General features: G+C 46.1%; 1 protein-coding gene across 4 annotated transcripts in view; it reads left to right on the plus strand.

Annotated features, from left to right (window-relative positions):
• The window catches only part of LOC135212389 (HORMA domain-containing protein 2-like), a 90,963-nt gene that overhangs the window by 9,711 nt on the left and 57,275 nt on the right, over positions 1 to 23,977 (plus strand). The window contains exons 2-3 of one of the 4 annotated variants that reach the window (XM_064245762.1): positions 16,146 to 16,248; positions 17,063 to 17,179. In XM_064245762.1, the coding sequence (XP_064101832.1) occupies positions 16,183 to 16,248; positions 17,063 to 17,179 (183 nt within the window). In that variant the 5' untranslated portion in view covers positions 16,146 to 16,182. The remainder of the gene's footprint in view (positions 1 to 16,145; positions 16,249 to 17,062; positions 17,180 to 23,977) is intronic. The other 3 variants (XM_064245769.1, XM_064245777.1, XM_064245784.1) reach the window with 3 other exon arrangements.

The raw sequence follows: 23,977 nt of genomic DNA on the forward strand, positions 1-23,977 counted from the left end.
TTTACCTCCCAGTCGCCGCGCGCGCGCCTGTCGGACAAGCAGTTAACTACCGAACCCCTTATTCGAAAGCTTACGACCTATCCAGCTGCCGCTAGTAACCTTCCTATTGTAAAAGGACCTCAGGTTTGTATAGTTAGGAAAAATGCAATTTTGGACAAATTGTCATTTTGGCCTGGCATTCGCGATTTGTGGACCGTTATTTGACTTTTCTTTGAATTTTTCTTTGGATTCATGATGTCTGATGTTAATACTAAGAAAACTGCTATGTTCAGAGTTTGTTCTACGAGTGAGTGTAAGGTGAGGTTACCGAAAGCTGCGGTAGACCCTCACACAGTATGTATGAAGTGTAGAGGGAATGAATGCACCTTTAATAACCCTTGTATTGAATGTGAAAAGCTGAATGAGGATGAATGGAAGTCTTTGTCTTCCTACTTGAGGAAGCTTGAAAAGGATAAAGTTAGGAAAGCCTCTTCTAGGAGCAGTAGTAGATCTCGTATAAGCGAGTTGGATGTAGATAATCCCATTCTAGACGTAGCTCCTTTGCCAGTTTGAGCTCCTGCTCCCTGCATCGAAGCCGAAGATGCGCCTTCGGAAGTGGCCTCCATGAAAGCCACCATTCGCAGCATGGAGATGAAAATTAAACATTTCATACAATGAACTTACCTGTCAGATATATACTTAGCTAAGACTCCGTCGTCCCCGACAGAAATTCAAATTTCGCGCCACTCGCTAACCGGTAGGTCAGGTGATATACCTGCCTGCCCGGTGGGCGGCAGGACTAGGAACCATTCCCGTTTTCTATCATATTTTCTCTGTCGCCGGTGGTATCAACATTGTTGTTACTACCTCCTGACTGGAATTCGCTTTTCAAGACTTTTTTGATCATCTATATTGGATTTCTTGGTGACGTACTGGATCGTTGTTTTGGCATTCGCTACTGTGGACTGGATTTGGACTTGCTTTTGATTTTTCTGATAGAATGTCTGATTCAAGTGTTAGTGTGAGAGTGTGTGTGAATGTAGGCTGTAAGGTGAGGATACCGAAGGCTTCGGTTGATCCTCACACTGTATGTCGTAAATGTAGGGGGTTTGACTGTTCTTTGGCTAACACCTGTATTGAGTGTGAAAAGTTGAATGCTAATGAATGGAAGACTCTAACTTCTTACTTGAAGAAGTTAGAGAGGGATAGAATTAGACGGGCTGCACAAAAGAGTGTGAGTACAAGGCCTATTGAGCCTTTTTCTGAGTCTCACTCTCCTATTATTAATGAATTTGATTCTCCCTATGTATCTGAACCCTCACAGGCTTTGCATTCGGATTCGGCTTCGGAAATCGCCAATCTGAAGGCTACTCTTCGTAAAATGAAGACAAAGATGGCGGCCATGCAAGTAAGGAAGTGATAGTGAATTACTTAGTGAAGTGAGTGTTCCCAGTGTTGTGGAGGGGCGTCTGACCGTCCCTGCGATGCTCCCAGGCCTAGACCTCTTCCAAACTCACATACCCAGAGGAGAAGGAAAGTCGAAAGTCGTACGGAGGTTGTGGGGAATCCCCAACGGTCAGGCGTCCCTTCAGCAGGTTCTGTTTCGCTACAGTCTGCTCAGGACCGCTTTAATAGAAGCGTCCTACGAGATTGTTTCTCGTCGTCCGGTTCTCCTTCACCTAAACGAGGGTGGAAGGACTCGGATCTTTCTAGGCCACTGAAAAGGCACTGGAAAGAGCGAGCGTTTGACTCGAGCCCGGAGCGCTTCTCGGAGGAAGCCCCCATTCTTCTATAACAAGAAGGCTAAGCTGGTTTCGACGCCTCCTCGAACGGTATTTGAGGATCGCACTCCTTCGAGTTCTCCTGCTTCTTCTATTGAAGAGGACGCTGGTGTGGCTTCCAAGAGGATATTGCTTGCAGTACAAGAGCAGATAGCCTCGTTGGTTGGAGTTCTTTTGAGGGATCCCCCTCGCAAGAAGGACGCTAGACTTCCTATTAAGAAGTCTCGTCTTCTTTCACCGGCCAGACGTGAAGCGTCCTCAGACCATGAAGAACCCTTACAAGCGTGGGACGTCTTCCAGGCGCGAAGAGTCTTGCAACGTCCAGGAGCTATCCGAGCTAGTTGCTCTGGATAAGGATACGCTCAGGCGCGAGGCGCCAGTTTAGGCGCGAGGAATCAGCCAAGCGTGATGCGCCAGCCAAGGCGCGAGGATTCAGCCAAGCGCGAGACGCCAGCCAGGCGAGAGAAGTCAGCTTTGCGTGAGGTGCCAGACAAGCGCGAGGCGTCAGCCAGGCGCGAGATGCCAGCCAGGCAACAAGCTCCAGCCAAACGAGAAGCGCCAGCCAAGCGCGAGGCGCCAGCCAAGCAAGCGCAGAGGAGCTTTCCAGGCGTAGAAGTCAAACAGACGCGAGACTTCTTTTAGACTTGAGAGAGATTCTGTTCACTCTATGAGTCCCTCTCCTAGTAGGAGTTGTCACCAGTAGAGAGAGAACGGGATGAAGATCCTCTCGTTTTTCAGGCCGATTCTCCGCACGGTGTAGAAGGAGATTCAAAAAAAAAGGAAGAAGAGGGTAACGGTAGAGAAGGAGTCTCTAACTATAGAGTTCTGACAGACCTTCTTTTGCAGGAGTACGGAGATTCTTTGACTCCTGCGGCTCCTCCTTCGCCTCGATCACTGTTTTCGAGTGCGGTTGTACCAAAGTCTTCGTCGGTCTTGAAGATGAGACCTACGATCTCTATGAAGAGAGCGCTACAGTCTCTAGACAAATGGATGTTGTCAAAGAAGGATCTGGGCAGAACCACCTTCTGTAGCCTCCAGCCATACTTTCTGGCAAAGAGAGGTTTCTTGGTTACTGAACGTGGGGATAACCATGGGCCTTTCTCTCCCAGCGGCAGCGCCGAATGTGGACCTTTTCAACCTTGGTTGATTCATCGCGGAGACACGCTTTGAATGGAGCTCGTGTGTCCTTGGGCAATTTCTGAGACGGAATCATCTCCTCAAGGGCCTCTTCCATATTTTGGAAGTGTTTAATTTCCTAGACTGGTCCCTTGGGGTGATGTCTAAGAAGGCTCATGACTCGGAAGGTCTAGACCCCGAAGTCATTCTGAGTATTTTTCTTTCTTGTATTGACAAGGCAGTACAAGACGGATCGGGAGAAATCTCCTCTCTTTTTGGAGCGGTACTCCTTAAGAAGAGGAGTATTTTTAGTGCCTTCTTAACCAAGGCGGTTTCTCCCTCACAGAGAGCAGCCCTGGTTTCGCTCCCATGTCGGACTTCTGTTTCCGTCTCAGTTAGTGAAAGGACATTTTCTCGCTCACTGACTGAGAAGGCGACACAGGATCTTCTCCTGCAAACTGCAAGGAAGAAGAGGGACCCCTAGTTTTTTCGGTGGACAAGCAAAGGACCGACTTCTACGGTTCAGCCCTTTTTGGGGCGAGGAGGGGGGCCCTCCCTCCAGAGCTCCCTCTAAGAGAAGAGGTCCTGAGAGGAGAGGTAAAGCTTCTTCCCGTCCCTTTAAGAAAGGGAAGTGAGACAGACAACCTCCAAACACCAGTGGGTTGCCAGGCTTCTCGAATTTGCAGACTGCCTGGTCAATCTAAACTCGGACGCCTCTTCGATTCCATAATCAGGAAGGGATATCATTCCCCTTCCAGGACAGTCCTCCCCCTAACGCATTCCGCGGGAACTGTCAAGCCCAGATACAGTGACCCTGTACTGAGGGATACTCTTCGTCTGATGGTGAATCAAATGTGGGACAAAAGAGCTATAGAATTAGTTCTAGAGCAAAACTCTCCGTGGGTTTTACAATCGGCTTTTCCTGGTTGCGAAAAAAAAAAAGCCTCGGGGGGGCTGGAGACCCAGTTTTACTAGATGTCAGCGCCTCGAACAAGTTCGTTCTAACAAGGAGAAGTTCTCTATGGAGACTTCGGCCTCAGTCATTGCGGCTTTACGTCAAGGAGATTGGATGGTGTCGCTGGATCTCCAGGACGCCTATTTTCATGTCCCGATTCACCCTTCGGGTCGTACCCCTCCGTTTCATGACTGGGGGAAAGAAAGAAGGGGAGGGAAGGGAACATTCTTTTAGCTTTTCAGGGGTGCCTTGTGTGTTTCGGCCTGTCCACAGCTCCTCAGGTCTTCACAAACCTGATGAAGAATGTGGCGAGGATTCTTCACCTCAAAGGCGTCAACATCTCTCTATATCTGGACGATTGGCTCATCAGGGCCAGAACAGAGACCAGTGTTTGGAGGACCTTTCTTTTGACCCTAGAAAATGATAAAGGCGTGGGGGGGACGACTCGGTACCTCGAAGAAGCCTCAGAAAAAAAAAAAATTACAACTGATTCCCCAGACAGAATTTGGTCTATTGGGGGGATTCAGATGGATTCTCCGGGGTTTTCGGGCAGGAAATTTCCTTTCGCAAGAGAGAATCGTGAGAGGCTTGGGAAAAGTCTCTCTCTTCTTAGGGAAAGAACGGACTTCGGCGAGGGAATGGTTAAGCCTTCTAGGCACCCTTTCCTCGCTCGCAACAGTTCTTTCCTCTAGGAAGACTGCATCTTCGTCCTCTTCAGTTTTTTCCTAAGGAAGATCATGGAACTGGAAGACGGACTTCTCTCCGACAGTTTTCTCCTTCCAATGGAGATGAAACCACACACCTGCAATGGTGGTTGTCCCCTCTAAAAGAGAACAAGGGAATTTCTCTGGAAGTTCCGAAACCCAAGCCGAGTGTTGTATTCAGACGCATCGGAGAAGGGTTGGGGAGGAACACAGGAACAGCAACACTAGGGACCGAGAGAAGTGTCAGGCACCTGGAAGGCAGCCCCCAACACAGGTGTCCTGGCACATAAATTGCAAAGAACTTCTAGCAGTTCACTTGGCGCTAAAGTTCTTCGAACCCTTCGTGACAAACAGTGTGGTCCAAGTGAATGTGGACAACACTACCGCCTTGTCCTACACTTACGGAAAAGCAAGGAGGAACGCCACTCCGTGTCTTCTATACGAGATAGCAAGAGATCTGCTACTTTGGACCTCACAGAGGAACATCTCCCTCCTGACAAGATTTGTTCAGGGTATGAGAAACGTCAGGGCGGACAGACTGAGCAGGAGAAGCCAGGTCCTTCACACAGAAGGGACCCTTTTTTTCATCAGAGGTGTGTCAGAGTCTTGGGATTTTGGGGCACTCCTCACGTAGATCTGTTCGCCACATTCCCCTTTCCAAAAGGGCTGGAAGTCTTTTGTTCAGTGGTGGAAGACCCAAGAGCTCTCGTGTCGATGCCTTCCTGCTAGACTGGTCTCATGTTGGACGTGTACGCTTTCCCCCCTTTCAAAATCCTGGGCAAGTGTTGAGAAAGTTTGTAGCGTCCAACGGGACAAGGATGACCCTGATAGCCCCGTTTTGGCCAGCACAAGATTGGTTTGCAGAGGTGCTGGAGTGGACAGTAGACTTCCCAAGATCCCTTCCAAGAAGGATGGATCTTCTCAGACAGCCACACTTTGAGAGGTTTCATCAAACCCTCCCCAGCTCTCGCTCTGACTGCCTTTCGACTATCGAAAGACTTGTCAGAGCGAGGGGTTTTCTCTCGACGAAAGCTTGCAAAGCGCTATCGTTAGAGCCCGCAGAGCTTCCACTAGACGAGTCTATCAGTCGAAGTGGGAGGTATTCAGAAGGTGGTGTAAGTCTAAGAAGTTGTCCTCCTCCAGTACCTCTATAACCGAAATCGCTGATTTCCTTTTGTTCTTGAGAGAGGTCTCTCACTTATCTGTATCGACGATCAAAGGATACAGGAGCATGCTTTCGGCAGTCTTCAGAAACAGAGGCCTAGAGATTGCTGATAATAAAGATCTGCACGACTGATTAGATCGTTTGAAACGACAAAATCTAAGGAACTAACTCCTCCCAGCTGGAACCTGGATGTAGTTCTCAAGTTCCTTTCGTCTGACAGATTTGAGCCTCCTCATTTAGCGTCGTTCAGGGATATAACAAGGAAATGCTTGTTTCTCCTATCTTTGGCGACAGCCAAAAAGAGTTGGGGAACTTCATGCCCTGGAAGATGAAGGGTTGGCTTAATAGAGACTCGGGGCCTTCTGTCGCGTTTAGAATCTTTTTTCTAGCCCCCCCCGAAAAAAAACGAAAAATGAGAAAACCCATCGAATCCCTGGCCCAAGAGATTCGAGATTAAAGGCTTATCGAGTCTAGTAGGTAGAGAAACAGAAAGGTCTCTTTGCCCTGTAAGAGCCTTGAAGTTATACTTACAAAGGAAGAAACAAATGGGAGGCTCTAGACAAAGTCTTTGGTGTTCGATTAAGAACCCCACAAGAATCATGTCTAAGAACGCATTGAGCTTTTCTTCATTAGCGGAGCGTCATTACAGATGCTCACAAGTTCTGTCCTGACGACTCTTTTTTTTTCCGCTTTTAAGAGTAAAAGCTCATGAAGTTAGAGCAGTGGCGACGTCTCTCTCTTTTCAGAAGAATATGTCGCTAAAGAAAATCATTGATACGACATATTGGAGGTGCAATTCGGTATTTGCATCTCACTATCTTAAAGACGTTCACGTGACCTACGAGAAATGTTTTTCTCTGGGGCCTTTTGTATCGGCGGATACGATACTGGGTACGGGAGCAAACCAATCCTTAACTTTGTACATACCTTCTACTAGATATGTTCTAGATTTCTGCTGACAAAGAGGGCTCGGTGCTGCACTGGCCGCCAGTCACTGTTGTTCAGTAAGAACTCTTGTGATATCTTTTAGAGGAGTATTAAAATTTTTTTTTTAGAATTTTTGTATGAATGCGTTTTAGTTTCGAGTATGGGGTTGTTTGTCAATTTTTGGGGGGGAGGTTTCTGGGGGGATTTGGGGGATAAACTCCAGAAACAATTTTAATTTTTTTTTTTCTTATACTTTTTTTCCCACCCAATCTTTCTCTTCCCCCCCCCCCCCCCCAACCTTTTTCCCCCCCCACCCCCTGTTATATACTAACATGGTGGTTAGGATCAGGTGGTCAGGATTGGTTATGCTCCTTCATAAGGTGTGTTGTCATAGAAGTGGTCCAGTACCCATTGACAAAGTCCTTTCAGGCTCTGCCGAGTAAGCGGTTCATATACCCATCGACAGACCCACAAGAAACTCTAGCCATAGATCTAATATCTCGCTAAAGTCTTGAGGTGATGCAGACTACCGGGCTACAGCCACGAAGTCTACCACCTATCAGGTAGGAACCAAGGTTTTTCTTTTATACCTACAACATATGTTGTTTACCTGTCTATTCCATATCAGCTGTCTCTTACCCTCCACCAAAGGGTGCCAATCAGCTAAGTATATATCTGACAGGTAAGTTCATTGTATGAAAATGATATTGTTATAATACAATAAAGTTTCATACATACTTACCTGGCAGATATATATGATTAATGGCCCACCCAGCCTCCCCGCAGGAGACAGGTGGAAGAGAGAAAATATGATAGAAAACGGGAATGGTTCCTAGTCCTGCCGCCCAGGGCAGGCAGGTAGATCACCTGACCTACCGGTAGCGAGTGGCGCGAAATTTGAATTTCTGTCGGGGACGACGGAGTCTTAGCTAAGTACATATCTGCCAGGTAAGTATGTATGAAACTTTATTGTATTATAACAATATCATTTTAGAAGGTAAGAGTGATTCTAATAGTGATTTGTGCAGTGATCCCAGTGCAGTGGAGGGTGCGTCTGATCGGCTCCCTAATGCTTCCAGGCCTAGACCTCTTCCAGACTCCCAGTCCCAGTGGAGGATGAAAGTTGAAAGCCGCAGGAAGGTTAGGGAGAACCCCCACCGGTCAGGCGTCCCCTCGGTAGCGCCTGTTGATCGTTCCCAGGCTACCTTGGATCGCGCCAAGAGAGAAGTCTTGCGCCAGTGCTTCTCGTCTTCGCGGTCGCCTTCGCCCTCTCCTAAACGAGGACGGAGCTCTTCGGAAGCCTTGCGCCCTTTGAAGAGAGCTTGGCATGCTCCCTGCGCCCTTCCCTCCAGCCCTGAAGTTTTTTCGGAAGAGCCTGAGGTGGAAGCGAAGAAACGGAAGAGATCCCTTGAGTATCGTTCTCCGAGCAGAGATCGAGCCTCGTCACCTGTTCAAGATTTTGTGAAATCTCCAGCAAGGGTGTTGGCTAGTCTTCAGGCGCAGATTTCGGCTCTGGCTGGCTCTCTTAGTGTGTCTTCTCGTCGTAAGAAGGACGCCTCGTCTCATGTAAAGAAGTTCAGGCGCCCCTCTCTCAACTCACTATTCGACGGAAGCGGCCCGCTCTCCTGGGCATTCGGAGTCTCGCATGAGGCTTTCTACATCGGACAAGATCCCGTCTTCGTCCAAGCACCAGTCGCCTGACAGGCATGATGTCTTAGTTTCTCCTTCGGACAAGGATCAGGCGTCTCGTAGGCGATCTTCGCCCTACAGACTCTCCTCTCGAGACAGTATCGCTCCCCTTGACAGGCACCAAGAGCCTAGTAGGCGCTACTCGCCTCGTAGCCGCTCCTCGTCTCGCCCCCACTCTCCTGTTGACAAGCGCCCTAAATCGGACAGGCGCTCTTCGTTTGGCAGGCGCCAAGAGCCTGTTAGGCGCGTTTCTCCTAGCAGGCGCTCTTCACCTGAGTATCGCTCTCCTCGAGTCAGGCGCCGGGAACCTGCAGACGCTTCTCCCCTAGTAGGCGCTCGTCGTCAGAGAGCCTCTCTCCTTGGCTCAGGCGCCAAGAGCCTGGTAGCCGCTTCTCTCATGGCAGGCGCTGTTCGCCAGGTAGCCGCTCTCCTTTGGACAGGCGCCAAGAGCCTGATAGAAGTTTTTCTTCAAACAGGCGCTCTGCTCCTGAGAGCCGCCTTTCCCCCGTTAGGCACCAAGAAACTGGAAAACGACCTCCTCAGGACAAGAAGGATTTTTCGAGTAGGCACGCTCCAGAAGTTTTGTCTCCAAGAGTCAGACGTCAAACTTCATCAAGAGACTTTTCCAAGGATAGCCGCGCTTCTAAGGATCATGATGGTTCTTCAGCCGAGGAAGAACAAGATGCCTCGGAAGAAGAAGGACCCAAAGACTCCTCTGTTTCCTCGTATAAGAGGTTAACAGATTTGCTCCTTCAAGAGTTCGGAGATACCCTTTCTCCTGTGGCTCCTCCTTCGCCTCTATTCTCCACATCGAAGACTTCGAAGGTTTCATTTTGTGTAAGGATGAAGCCTACAATTTCAATGAAAAAGGCGCTAAGAGGTTTTGGGGAATGGCTCCTTGCTAAGGAAGAGAAAGGGAAGACTGTGTTTTCTTTCCCTCCGTCTAAGCTGACTGGCAGATTAGGTTTCTGGTACGAATCGGGGGAACCCTTGGGCCTCGCTCTCCCTTCATCTGCGGACTCGGACTTCTCTTCACTGGTGGATTCCGCTCGTCGATCCGCCCTCCTGTCTGCCAAGACTTCGTGGGGCATGAACGAGCTTGACCACCTGCTGAAGGGAATATTCCGAGTCCTGGAAGTTTTTAACTTCCTTGATTGGTCGTTAGGAGTTCTGGCCAAGAAGACTCAGACCCCGGATTCCCTTTCTCCTGAGGATCTTAACAGCGTCCTCACTTGCATGGATAAAGCAGTGAGAGATGGCTCGAGTGAAGTCTCTTCACTTTTTGGAGCTGGAGTGATAAAGAAGAGGTCAGTATACTGTTCGTTTCTGACTAAGGCAGTTTCTCATGCACAAAGAGCCTCCCTTCTTTATGCTCAACTCTCACCTCTTCTCTTTCCCAAGAAGATTATGCAGGATGTCTCGAGTGCCCTCTCAGCCAAGGCTACTCAGGACATGTTAGCCCAGTCAGCCAGGAAACCTCGTTCTGTTTTCCAACCCAAGACCAAGAAAGAGACTCCACTGAGGCAGGAGCCCTTTCGAGGAGGCCCCTCTGCCAGAGTTTCTTCAGTTAGAGTAACTAGACCTTTTAAGAGAGGTAAAACCTTCTCTAGGTCAGTCAGAGGGAAGAAATAGCGCTCAAGGACTCCAGACATCAGTGGGTGCCAGACTACTGAAATTTGCCGACGTCTGGGCCCACAAAGGGGCAGACAATTGGTCCCTCTCGATTGTCAGCAAAGGATACCTCATTCCCTTCTCATCAAGGCCACCATTGACGACAACTCCGAGGGAGTTGGTGGCCAGGTACAAGGACCCCATCATGAATCAAGCCCTTTCTCTAGCAGTAGATCTGATGTTAGAGAAGGAGGCTATAGAACTAGTGAAAGATCCCCGCTCTGCGGTTTTTTACAACAGACTGTTCCTAGTTCCGAAGAACTCAGGAGGATGGATACCGGTTTTGGATGTAAGCGCCCTGAACGTCTTTGTGGAAAAGAGGAAGTTCACCATGGAGATAACTTCCTCAGTGTTAGCGGCTCTTCGTCCAGGGGACTGGATGGTGTCACTAGATCTTCAGGACGCTTACTTTCATGTGCCGATCCATCCTTCTTCACGGAAGTTTCTGAGATTCATGATGGGAGGAAAGATCTTCCAATTCAAGGCCTTGTGCTTCGGCCTGTCGACTGCACCCCAAGTGTTCACGGGGTTAATGAAAAACGTGGCGCAGTGGCTACATTTGGAGGGAGTGAGGGTGTGACTCTACCTCGACGACTGGCTAATCAGAGCAGAATCACAAGAAAGATGTCTGGAGGACCTACAAAAGACCCCTACATTGGCAAGTTCTCTGGGGCTTCTGGTGATCTTCCAGAAGTCTCAATTAATCCCCAGTCAAGAGCGGATCTATTTGGGGATTCGGATAGTTTCTCTGGCTTTTCGGGCTTTTCCGTCGCCAGAGAGGATAGCTCGTTGCCACGAGAAACTAACGACCTTCCTAGAGAAAGATGTATGCACAGCGAGGGAGTGGATGAGTCTGCTGGGGACACACTCCTCGCTGGAGCAATTCGTTTCTCTAGGAAGGTTGCATCTCAGGCCTCTACAGTTCTTCCTTTACCAGAACTGGAGGCATCTCTCCCTAGATCTGTAGTTCTCCTTCAAGATCTCGAGGGGAATCAAGAGGGACCTTCGGTGGTGGGCGGACCCACTCCGATTTGTGGAAGGAATGTCTCTGCACATGCCGAACCCCAACCATGTGTTGTTTTCAGACGTGTCGGAAGCAGGTTGGGGAGCGACGCTCGGGACAAGAGAAGTGTCAGGCACCTGGAAGGGGGAACAGGTGTCCTGGCACATCAACAAGAAAGAGTTGATGGCAGTTTGGATGGCATTAAAAGCCTTCGAGCCCCATGTCCGAAATGCTATAGTTCAGGTCAATTCGGACAACACCACAGCCTTGGCGTACATCAAAAAACGGGGGGACGCACTCCTTCTCCCTGTACGAAACAGCAGAGGACCTTCTGCTGTGGTCTCAAGCAAGGAAGATCAGTCTCCTCACCAGATTCGTACAGGGAGAAAGGAACGTCAGGGCCGATCTCTTGAGCAGGAAGAATCAACTCCTGCCTTCAGATTGGACCCTCCACTCAGAGGTATGCCAAGACCTGTGGAGAAGATGGGGCAGACCTCACATCGACCTCTTTGCAACAGCAAGGAACGCAAGGATAGAACTTTACTGCTCCCCGATCTCAGAATCAGGGGCAGTAACTGGATGCGTTTCTCCTAGACTGGACAGGACTAGATGTCTACTCCTTTCCCCCCCTTCAAGGTACTGGGACAAACCCTCAAGAAATTTGCGATCTCGGAGATGACAAGAATGACGATAGTAGCTCCGTTCTGGCCTGCCCAAGATTGGTTCACAGAGGTACTGGAATGGTTGGTGGATTTTCCAAGAGCACTCCCACAAAGAGTAGATTTGCTCAGACAACCCCACTTCGACAAGTATCACAAAAACCTCCCCGCTCTCAATCTGACTGGCTTTCGACTGTCAAAAGTCTTGTCAGAGCGAAGGGGTTTTCGACAAAGGCTGCTAAGGCTATCGCCTCAGCTAGAAGGCCTTCGATCCTTAAAGTCTACCAGTCGAAGTGGGATGTCTTTCGCCGGTGGTGCATAAACCAGAAGTTTTCCCTCTTCCAGTACCTCTGTGACTCAGATCGCAGACTTCCTCGTTTTCCTCAGAGAAAAATGCGGTTTGGCAGTCTCTACCATCAAGGGCTATCGGAGCATGCTGGCTGCAGTGTTCAGACATAGGAACTTAGATCTTTCGGATAACAAAGATCTGCATGATCTATTAAGATCTTTTGAAACTTCCAAGAAAGCTTCAACCAAAGTTCCAAGTTGGAATCTGGATGTGGTTCTTCGTTTCCTAAGGTCCTCGAGGTTTGAACCACCCCAGTTAGCCTCCTTCAAAGATCTTACGAGGAAGGCTCTGTTTCTCATGGCTTTGGCATCTGCTAAAAGGGTTAGTGAGCTTCATGCCCTAGAAGGAAGGGTAGGTTTCAAAGGAGATTCTGTGATTTGTTCCTTCCTTCCTTCGTTTTTAGCAAAGAATGAGAACCCCTCAAATCCTTGGCCAAGGAGCTTTGAGGTTCGTGGATTATCTGCCCTGGTAGGGGAAGAACCCGAAAGGACTCTTTGCCCTGTTAGGAGTTTAAAATACTACCTTCAGAAGAAGAAGACCCTTAAGGGCATTGAGGACAGACTATGGTGCTCTGTAAAGGAAGGACCCCAGTAGACCATTATCTAAAAATGCGCTGTCTTTCTTCATTAGAAGTCTAGTGAAAGAATCACATAGATCTTGTAATGAAGAACATTTCAAGCTCCTAAAAGTCAAGGCTCACGAGGTGAGAGCCATTGCCACTTCCTTGGCCTTTAATAAGAATATGTCTCTTCAGAATTTGATGAAAACTACATTCTGGAGATGCAATTCAGTATTCGCCAACCCCTACCTTAAAGACGTCAGGATTACGTATGACGAGTGCTTTGCATTAGGCCCGTACGTATCGGCGGATTCGTTGCTGGGGCAGGGAGCTGGAACATATCCTTTGTAGTTTTTTCCCTTGTTTTTGGTATTGTGTTCGTATGGTTGTATGAAAAATGATGCAGGTAGGCATCTTTTTTCTGTTCGTAGTACTAATAACTTTAGTTTGGTTAGGTGATCGGATTTGGTTTGAAGCTCCCTGCAATGGTAGTGGACAGGTTCTGTCATAGAAGAGGGCGAACCCCTGTTGACATGATCCGACTTGGATTCTACTAAGTAAGCGGATTTCAAATCCCTTTAGTAGACTCAAAGAGTCTTTTCAGCTGTAGGTCACGCCCTCGCTGTAGCTCTTCTGGCTATGCAGACTAATAGACAGTACCTATGAAGTCTTCAGCCTAAACAGGTAAAAACTAAGGTTATTTATACCCTACAACAGGTGTTGTTTTACCTTTTCTTTGTTATTTTCTGTCTCTTACCCTCCACCAAGGGTGTCAATCAGCTAAGTATATATCTGACATGAAAGTTCTTGTACAAAAATGATATTGTTATTTTACAATAAAGTTTTGTACATACTTACCTGGCAGATATATACTTAGCTTACGTCTCTGACGTCACGACAGAATTAAAAACTCGCGGCAAACGCGACAGGTAGGTCAGGTGATCTACCGTACCCTCCGCTGGGTGGCGGGTGTAAGAACCAATGCCCCTTTCTTGTCAGATTTTTCTCTTACACCTGTCTCCTGAGGGGAGGCTGGGCGGGCCATCAATCGTATATATCTGCCAGGTAAGTATGTACAAAACTTTATTGTAAAATAACAATATCATTTTGCAGTGTACCAATCGGAGTGGGCTGTTTCTGGAGATAGTGCAGGAAGAAAGACTGTTCCTCCACCTCGACCTCTGCAAATTACTTTACCGTCTTCCCTTTCCGTCTGAAGTATGGGTTAAGCTAGCAGTCCCAACGATTTTAGAATACGGAAATATGTTGTTGACGGCCTCTAGGCTCAGAGATAAGGATCTGTCAAACAACAAAGCCCTTCACGATCTTTGAGGTCTGTGGAAATCTTGAAATGGTCTAGATCGAAGCTTCCGGCATGGAACTTAGACGTAGTCTGAAGTTCCTGATGTCAAAGCATTTCGAACCTCTCCTTTCTGTAAACTTAATACACGTGACCAGAAAGGCTAATTTTCTAACCACTCTAGCTACGGCAAAGAGGGTTAGTGAGGTTTTAGCTATCATCAGAGGTTTTGGCTTTAGAGGACATAATTCGGTGCGTCCTCTAAGCCTTCCGTTCTTGCTAAGAACGAAAACCCGTCTAACCCTTGGCCCAGAGGCCTGGAGATCAAGGGGATGGCACAAATTATTGGGCAAGAGCCACAGAGAGTCCTGTGCCCTGTCGGGGCTCTCAAGTTTTATCTTGATAAAACTAAAGAAAGTCGAGGTCATTCCGAAACACTGCGGTGTTCCGTAAAAAGACCAGACTTGCCCATGTCGAAGAACGGCCTGGCGTTATGGTTAAGGAGTTCTTTTAAAGAGGCTCATTCATTATGTTTGAACAAAGATTTGAAATCTTTTAAACTGAATGCTTATGAGGTGAGGGCGCGGCCTCGGAAGCATTTCAACAGAGCATGACACTCAGTAACATCCTGAGTGCCACGTTTGAGCGAAGCAACTCTGTGTTCACTTCACACTCCCGGCGGGATGTGAAGACGACATATGAGATCTGCGAGTCGCTAGGACCATACATATCCGCAGAAATATTATTGGGGGCAGGAAGCAGCACGAATCCTATCCTATAGAAAATGGATAGGTGTGCTTTTAATTTTATTGTATTGATTTACAGTTGAAGGGTTGGTCATTGAGGCGCTTTCCCTTTCTTTAGCCTAGAAGTTATGGGACTAACTTTGATAGGTTAGGTCAGGTGGTGGATTTTAGCTTTGTTGCCCCCACAGTATGGTCAATATGGTCTAGTCACATTGTGGTCACGCTCCCGTTGACAGATCATCTAGAACTCACCAGCTATATAGGTCACTACCTTGCTGGAGACTAGTAAAGCAGAAGCAGACTTGGGTGACAGTAATCACGAAGTCAGCTATGCTAACAGGTAAGGAACCAAGATGTCAATCATCTGCATGTAATTTGTTTCCTAAAATCCTTCTATTCTGTCCCTTCCCACCTCCAATGGTGGGATTCAGCTATATATATATCTGTCAGGTAAGTTTCATGAACAAAATGATATTGTTATGATACAATAAAGTTCGTTCATACTTACCTGGCAGATATATATAATTAAGTACCCACCCACCTCCCCTCAGGGGACAGTGGTAAGAAAAATCTTAATAGAAGATGGGAATGGTTCCTGATATCCGCCTCCCAGCGGTGGGAATGGGTACTAACCACCTGGCCGCCCACTGTGTGTGTGCCAGGAGTTTTGAAATTCTGTCGGACTTCGGAGAATACAGCTATATATATATCTGCCAGGTAAGTATGAACAAACTTTATTGTATCATAACAATATCATGTTTTTATGTTACCTTATTCATTTCATAGAACATTTACATTCATATTATATTTGATTAAATGCTTTTACAAACATTTCACTATTGGTAAATTACCATCTGTATTTCCTGATGGTCTTTATTTACTTTTCGTATGATAACCTTTATATTAGGTTTCCTGTAAGTGGGGTGTCCACCCCCCAGCCAGGTAACACTTCGCTCCAAGCCAGGTAACACGGCCCACTAGGTTAGGTTAGGTGGGTTAGGTTATTATGGTAACCTTTATAGTATTAAGTTTCCTTTAAGGGGTGAACCCCCTCCCAGGTAACACAACCTACTAGGTTAGGTTAGTATGGTAACCTTTAAGAAGGGGGTCCAGGGGGCGAGGCCTCTGGGCCAGGTAACACGGCTTACTAGGTTAGTTTAGTATGACAGCCTTAATATTGTGGCACTGTAGTTCAGTAACTACCAGTTAATGTGCGATTTGACCACTATTTTTAGTTGCCAGCTTCTTGAGGATGAATGTAAAAAAGTAACATAAAGATGGTTAATAAACAAAAGCAAAAGGCATAAATACCAACAAAACCACACAAAAGGCATTAATTAGTACATATTCTATTTGGTGACTGGCAGGAATTATTCATTTATCTTAAATTGTGTTACAAGGAAAAGTCCCGTGATAAAGAGTTGCTTATGGGTTTTTAACAGAATCTTTTGGTCAATGATGGCATTACTAATTACAGTAACATGAAGTCTTTTTGGCAGGTGTGTCCTATTGTGTGTTTGTAATGGATGCATTTATTTTCAGATCACCATAATACAGTATTCTGTTCCTAATCACAAAAATGTGTGCCGCACCTACAAAAATGATGGCCAAACCAACCCAAGCAGTTGAACAGCAAACCAGCACAGTAAGTGTTGTACGGTTGGTGTTCGTTTGTCTTTTAAGTAATTGGTGTTGCTACCTGTGGGCCTGTATTACAGTGACTTTTATGAATTTCAGCTCTGGGTTCCAATTAATATTTTGTGTATTTTAAGGATGCTTTGACTTTTTTGTGTTTACGTTCAGAATTTTGGATGTTTATGGAAATGAAAGGACTTAACATAAGTAAATGTCATTAACCCACAGTTATAAAAATTTCAAGAGGGTGACCAGATTGACAAGTATTTCTGGAAAATTGTTTCACAATCAACATAAAAATTCATTAATGGTAGTACGTAGTTAAGCTGTAGGACCATCTTCTGTATGTTGGGAAGCCAAGAGGAACACAAAAAGGATAAAGTTTTCAGATATTTAGTTACACAATTTCATGTCATGAATCTCTGTAAGGCAGCATGCAAAGTCTGTTTCAAAGGATTAATGATACGTAAATATATGTGTGTACACTATTCAAATCTGTAGATGCCATCTTTTGCCCCATGCCATATTTTCAGAAGGGTTTCTCCTTCCCTTCAGCCTTGCTGTTTTTTTTCTCTCTTTCTAAAATTTATCTCTCCTGTTTCATGTTGTTCTTGTATGGTTTCATTCGTGGGTAAAATACCTGAAAATCTCTCTAAAGTTTTGTCATTTAGCGTATATTGTACATGTTATCTGATTGTAAACCTTGGCTCTTTGCTTCCATGTTTGGAGACTTTAGTAAGAAAATTCATACAATCTTTTCCAGTTCAATAACCTTGGTTTTTTTTCTTTTTTCTTTTTTTTTTTTTTTTTTTTTTTTTTTGCAGTGGAGCACTATTTTTCCACCAGAGCAAAGGACTGTTCAAGAATCTGCCATGTTTGTGAAAAAACTTCTGACTGTTGGAATTTCATCTATTACTTACCTGAGGGATTTATTTCCAGAAGTAAGTCTTACTATTACAGTGGTGCAGTCTCCGTATGGTATTCCACTCAAAAGAGGAATTCTAGTGGCCACCTGTCCCTTGAATGCTTCCGTTTGTGGCAAAAGTTTGTCTATGTCTCTTCATATTGCTGTTATTTTGCCGACTTCTTCTTTGCCTTATTGCATTTATGTAAATAATTATGTAAATAATTCATCTCCCTTCAGTTTACTTTCATACACTACTTTGTGGATAGTATTTTCATATGACCTGGATCATCTATCATAATTGGTTGTGACTTGTTAACCGACACCTGTAAGTACAATAGGTTTTCCTTTAACAGCCCGCTCACCTGATTTTCAATTTTTTAAAGACTTGCAAAATATTCCCTTTTCTTTCTATCTTCCCAAATTTATTTTTTTTAATGAATTCCATTTTCTGTATTTCCTCTCTCCAGAAGAATTGTTTAGTGTGTATGCCTTTTTGTCAATGGATGGCAGTAAGTTTTGAATGCTGCATGAATCTAAATTTTATTTTCTCCTTTTTACCTTTGTAACATCCAGAGTAATTCTTTATAGTACTGCATTTACATGTCTTCCTCTTTCAATTGGCCGACCGCAAAGTGTGTCCAGTTTGGGGTGCTGCATATGGATTTTTTTTTAGCCTGGCATTTAAGGGTTAGTTGCATGGGCACTCATTGGTGTTTGCAGTATTGAATGATAATGAAAGTACTCTTGGTCACTAATTTTGGTTTTGATTGTTTTATAAAAAATAATTTGTTATATTAGAAGATGTGTTTACAGTGTTCCCCCTGTATTCGTGGGGGATGTGTACCAGACACCCCCGGGAATAGTTGAAACCTGCGAATAGTTAGAACCACCACAAAAAAATGCTTATAACTGCCTATCTTGAAAGTTCAGATACCAAATGTATACCTTAAATAACATCCTACTTCAAATATACCTAAAATTACTAACCTATTACTGTTTGTTCCGATACGTAATACAAACCCTCGGTCCTTTAACAATAGGAAGCTAACTAGTGGCAGCTGGGACGGTCGTAAGCTTCGAACAAGGGGAGAACGGTAGTTAACTGCTTGTCCGATCGTGCGCGCGCCCGAGAGGTGAAGAATCACTTATGCTTTCGGCCGCGGGTGTGAAGGACGTGTTCGTCATCGCTCTCTGCCCGCTTCATCGTCGTATGCTTTGTTTATATTGTGTTTTCTACTAATGGTTTGTTGGACTTGAAAATGAAACTGTAAGTACACTGTTTTCATTTTCATTACTTAATTATGAATCAACATGGAGCTATCGCCGTAGATGCGGCGGTTTCCGCTCTTTTCATGAAATTGACTTGAATTATGTCTCGGTGCCGAGGGCGGGCGCACTTGCGCCAAGTCATGTATTTTGGGCGAAAGTGTGTAATTGAAAGATGTAAGTACTCTTTTTCATTATATTTTTGCCCTGTGCGTTCGTTGCCGAGAGCGTGATTGCGCTCGGCACGAGCCTCTTATTTGTATAAATAGAATGCAATGAAAGTGGATTCGCAATGCAGTATTCTTTTCATTTTCATTTATTAATTGCATCAAATTTAATTTTGGATCAATTTCCGCTCTTACCCGGGAATTAATCCTTACGATTTATTTATGTGAAAGTGAAAATCGCAAGTGCAGTATTCTGTTTCATTTTCATATACAGGCGGCCCGCGGTTAACGGCGCAATCACTCAACGGCGAATCGGTTTTACGGCGGTTGTCAAAAATATTCATTAAAAAAATAAGGCATTTTAAAGGTATCTTTACGGCACAAATTTCAGTTAACAGCGCCGCTAGCGCCGTTGTCTAACGAGTTCATACATATGTAGAAATGCCGTTCAGACCATAAAGGTTATCCAAATTATATTAACAAATTTTATGGAGAGTTATTACGTAGGTATTAGGGTAAAATATATGCCTCTGACGCTGTTCTATGCCGAAAATATCGAGTTACATAAGTGCAAATTTAGCCATGGATGTGTCGATTCATAAATGTTCATGCTTTTGTTTAAAATGTGTATGAAAATGTATTACGTGAAAGGCATTATTATTTCTGTACAGAAATATGATACAAAGGCAGCTTTTGAAACTGCCCTTCACGTTATCAAATACGATGTTTTTTCATGCTCTTTCTTGTAAGCCGCCTCCTGCCGCTCTTCCGAAAATATCGATTTAAAAAAAGTGCAAATTAGCGATCGATGTGTCGATTTTATAAATGTTTATGCTTCTAAGTTTAAAATGTATATGAAAATGGACTACGAATAGGGTATTTTTATTTCTGTGCAGAAATATGATAAAAAGGCAGCTTTTGAAACTCCCCTTCAAGTTATCGACTACGATGTGTCGATTCATAAGTGTTCATGCTTTTGTTTAAAATGTGTATGAAAATGTATTACGTGAAAGGCATTTTTATTTCTATACAGAAATATGATACAAAGGCAGCTTTTGAAATTGCCCTTCACGTTATCAAATACGATGTTTTTTCATGTTCTTTCTTGTAAGCCGCCGCCTGCCGCTCTTCCGAAAATGTCGATTTAAAAAAAGTGCAAATTAGCCATCGATGTGTCGATTTTATAAATGTTTATGCTTTTATGTTTAAAATGTGTATGAAAATGTACTACGAATAGGGTATTTTTATTTCTGTGCAGAAATATGATAAAAAGGCAGCTTTTGAAACTCCCCTTCAACTTATCGACTACAATGTTTTTTTCAAGTTCGTTCTTGTATGCCGCCGTCTGCCGCTCTTCCGAAAATATCGAGTTAAAAAAAAAAAAGTGCAAATTTAGCGATCGATGTGTCGATTTTTCAAATGTTTATGCTTTTATGTTTAAAATGTGTATGAAAACATATTGCGTAAAGGTATTTTCATTTTTGTACAGAAATAAGATACAAATTAAGGCAGCCTTTGTAACTAGGCTCCACGTTGTAAGGGGATGGTTTTTCATGTTCGTTCTTGTCCGCCAGTTCCGAAAAATGCATTGTGTTATTTTATTAATTACGCATCTTTTCCATAAATCCTTTAAAAAGTTATACATTATTTCACTGTATCCAAGAATATTGTATGTATTCTCATATTATTGTATTTTAAAATACTACGGCAAACTTAAGCCAGTATTCCGTGGAGCGGCCAATGTTGTGGTTTGAAATCAGCTGATGAATACGAGTCTGTTTCACCATAACGCAATTCTGAGCGAATGCTCTTGCTTCTAGTTAGCATAAACGAAAACTATCTATATACCTTGAGCTTATATGAGACAAAGTTATTTTTCCATATACAGCGCGTTTTTTTTAGGTGGAAATTATTTATTGAATATGTCTCGTTGTGAATGTGAACTACTATTTTTTTTCGTTAACAGATTACGTTGGCGGCATGTTTATTGCGTAAAAAAATTACGTGATTCCGTTCGCAATACGTAATCCTTTATATCATCGTAATACGAACTTTACGCTATTTATCTTATATCGGCGTGAAACCAACAGTAAAATGTGTTCTTTCAAGCACAGTAGTTGTGATTAAAATGATTTTATCCCAATTTTATCTACAGTTGTGTGTGATGGCAGACGTTTACTGCAGTTTTATCCTTGTTGCCGATGTACGATAATAGTCATTAGCAGCTTGAACAGTTTTCTCAGCTTTAGTTATAACTAGGTTTAAAGTTAACGGTATATTTCCCGATTGATCTTTAATCTATATTGATCTCTGATCTATAGCAAATAAAGTTATTACATTAAGATATCTCAGTTCTATTCTATACATAACGCCATTTATAACAAATACGGTAATGTTGCACTGTAGTACGATGATCGAAATACAAGAAAAACAGATGTTATCCAGTTCGGTTGTACTTTGAAAAAAAAAAAAAAAAAAAAAAAAAGTAGTTTCTCGTTCGGTTGTTCATGGCTGGTACACGTTCACGCAACGAATATAACGTTAACACCATACTTTCATCATTCTCTTTTGCTGTTATTGAACTTATGTAACTAGAAGATGGATAAAGTTAGACCATTGTAAATTGATCTCTCATAAAATCGAACTATCGTAAGACTAATGATCGTAACCTGAACACTACAGCTACCTGTACACTGTATAAACTTTATTATATCTTTACATACTTTAGACACCCACATGTACTGTACAGTAATTTCTATAGTACTATACTGCATAAATATAATTTTACTTATTGCGCCGTTGTGGGATTACAGCTCCTTTGACTGGTCTAGAGTTTCGAAAGAAGGTGTGCGGCGGCCGTAGGCTTTAAAATCGCTCAGCGTCGAAAATCGCTTGGCGTCGGTGGCCAGGAACGGAACCCCTGCCGCTAACCGAGGGCCGCCTGTATATTTTATGATAGCATCATATTATTATGGATCAAGTTTCTGCTCTTACCCGGGAATTGATCTTTCCCCCTTTAAGTTCTATGAAGTGAATCGCAAGTGCAGTATTCTGTTTCATTTTCATATTACTTTTCACTGCTGTGCGGGGGTAGGGGAAGCGAAGGTCTGCCAGGAAGTCGTCGGAAAGCTCTCCCGCGACTCCCTTGGTATCCGATTCTTCGTCTTCTTTCCTGCCCCCCGCTCAGCTTCTTCGTTGTATTTTGTATTTGGGGTCTTCCTTGCGTTCGGGGTGGGGCATGTCTCCCCCCCGTGCGTGAGGAAACAACCCCTCTTACTAATGTCTGTGCTACAGGTGCTACATCCGTGGGAGACGACCTTGGACAGGTATGGGCCACTGCGGCTGCAGGGCATGCCTAGCATCCACGATCTGCTGCAGCGTCTAGCGAGGTCTGGGGCGGTGACCTTGGAGCGGTCTCCACTACAACCTCCACGGGCCGCTTATGCTGGCGTTCACCCCCCGATGGTATACACTCCCCATGCTGTGTCGGTGACGCGTCTGCCGCTACTAGGGCCGGTCGCCGCGTACCGAGGAGGGGTATGCCGCGTTTTTTTTTTTTTCGCCCTGTGTTTTCTTCGTGTTGCCTGCCCCAGACTTCTGCTGTTCCAGCAGCTCGCCCCTGGACCAGTAACCCAGGTTCCCGCTGGCTGCCGATGATTCTACGAGGCGATGGCTGGGCCTGCCGTTACCTGTCCCGCTTGAATGTGTTTCCCGCTACTGGGCTTGGCTGTCCCTTCTGTGTTTACCGCTGCCGCTGTTCCTGCCGCTCCTGAGCTGGTTGCTGTTCCTGTCGCTCCTGGTTCCTGCGCCTGTCCATGCTGGTCCTGCCCATGGTGTGTCTTCCCCAGTCCCAGGTCCTTCCGGACAGGTGCAGTCGGGCCGTGTTGCTTCGGCAATAGGCCCGACTCCGGCTGGATGGAGGACCTGACGACTGTCCTGCGTGAGCTGACGAAGAAGAGGAAGGTGTCATCTTCGTCTTCGTCTGCTGCTGCCTCTTCCCCTTCGACTTCTAAGGCCCATAAGCCGAAGAAGAAGAAGGCTACCTCCCCCCCCTAAGAAGTCTCCTTCGATAACTTCTAAGGGCCCGTCCCACCTCGGTGGGATGGGGGGTCCTTCTGCTGGTCCTCCTGCTCCTTCGGGAGCGGGGCCCGTCTCCCCTTCCGTAAGGAAGAGATAGACGGGGACCAGAGGAGTATTGGTTAGCACTGGTACTTCCTCGCCTGGTGCTAGCGGCGATGCCGCTACGCCAGGTTCCGGCTCGGTCTCTCGTCGCGGGAGGATGCCCGAGTGTACGCTCTCCCTCGGGGAGACCGTGCAGCCAAAGTTTCGGCCCGCCAGAGTTCGCTCAGCGCCAAGACCACGGCACGGAGCAGAAGGCTGGCGAGAACCGCTCAGGTGACTCTCGCCAGGCCAGCGGCCGCTCTCGCAGCGACCAGCTGGTAACCCAGGTTTTCCCCCTAAGAAGACTCCTTCGGGAACTTCGAAGGGCTCGTCTCACTCCGGTGTGACGGGGGGGTTCTTCTGCTGGTCCTCCTGTTCCTTCGGGAACGGGGCCCGTCTCCTCTTCTGAGAAGAAGAAGAAGACGGGGACCAAGGGTGTGCTGGCTACTGCTGGTACACCCTCGCCTGGTCTTGGCAGCTCCTGCTGCTAAGCCAGGTACCGGCTCGGTTTCTCGTCCGCGAGAAGTTCCGAGTGTACGGTCTCCCTTCGGGTGACTGTGCAGCCAAACAAAATTAAGACGCCTGAGTTCGCTCAGCGTCATGGGATCCGAGTGGCACGGAGCAGAAGACTGTCGAGAGCCGCTCAGGTGACTCTCGCTGCCCCCAGCAAGGCCGCTCTCGTAGCGACCAGCCGGTACCCGGGATCGGGTGGACGTGACGGTCTCTGACCGGCCACGGGTTGAGGCTGGGAAGAGGGTCCCCCAGGTCCCCTCGACCGACGTACCACCCTCGGCTGGTACAGGCGGTTTGACGTCGCGAGGACGCTAAAAACCCGGTCCTCACCGCAAAAGCGAGCTCTGCAGGTCACCTGACCGCCGCTCCACAGGGACCGGGCGGATACGGTAACCAGCAGCAGCTCGTCTGACGCACGGGACCGGGGTCGACGTGCTCAGTCGAGCCGCTCGCCACAGGTGAGCGGCGCGGCCAGGCCTGCAGATCGATCCCCACCGCGGGTTGGTGATCGGCTGCAGCTCCCCACGTACGCTGGTCCTGCCAGCGAGCCAGGGGGGGGAGCGTCAGGTCTGTCTCTCCACTACCTTCAACTTCCTCGGGGCACGCCGGGAAGGAGTGAGGTAGCTAGAGTGATCGTGAGAGGTGCGCCGCTCACGATCCCGTCACGACGCCGCACGTGCCACGTATGGTCTTAGGACCAGCCAGGACGTACGCGCAAGTGATTG

Source organism: Macrobrachium nipponense, chromosome 19 (assembly GCF_015104395.2).
Source record: "Macrobrachium nipponense isolate FS-2020 chromosome 19, ASM1510439v2, whole genome shotgun sequence".
In the NCBI taxonomy this organism is placed as follows: Eukaryota; Metazoa; Arthropoda; class Malacostraca; order Decapoda; family Palaemonidae; genus Macrobrachium; species Macrobrachium nipponense.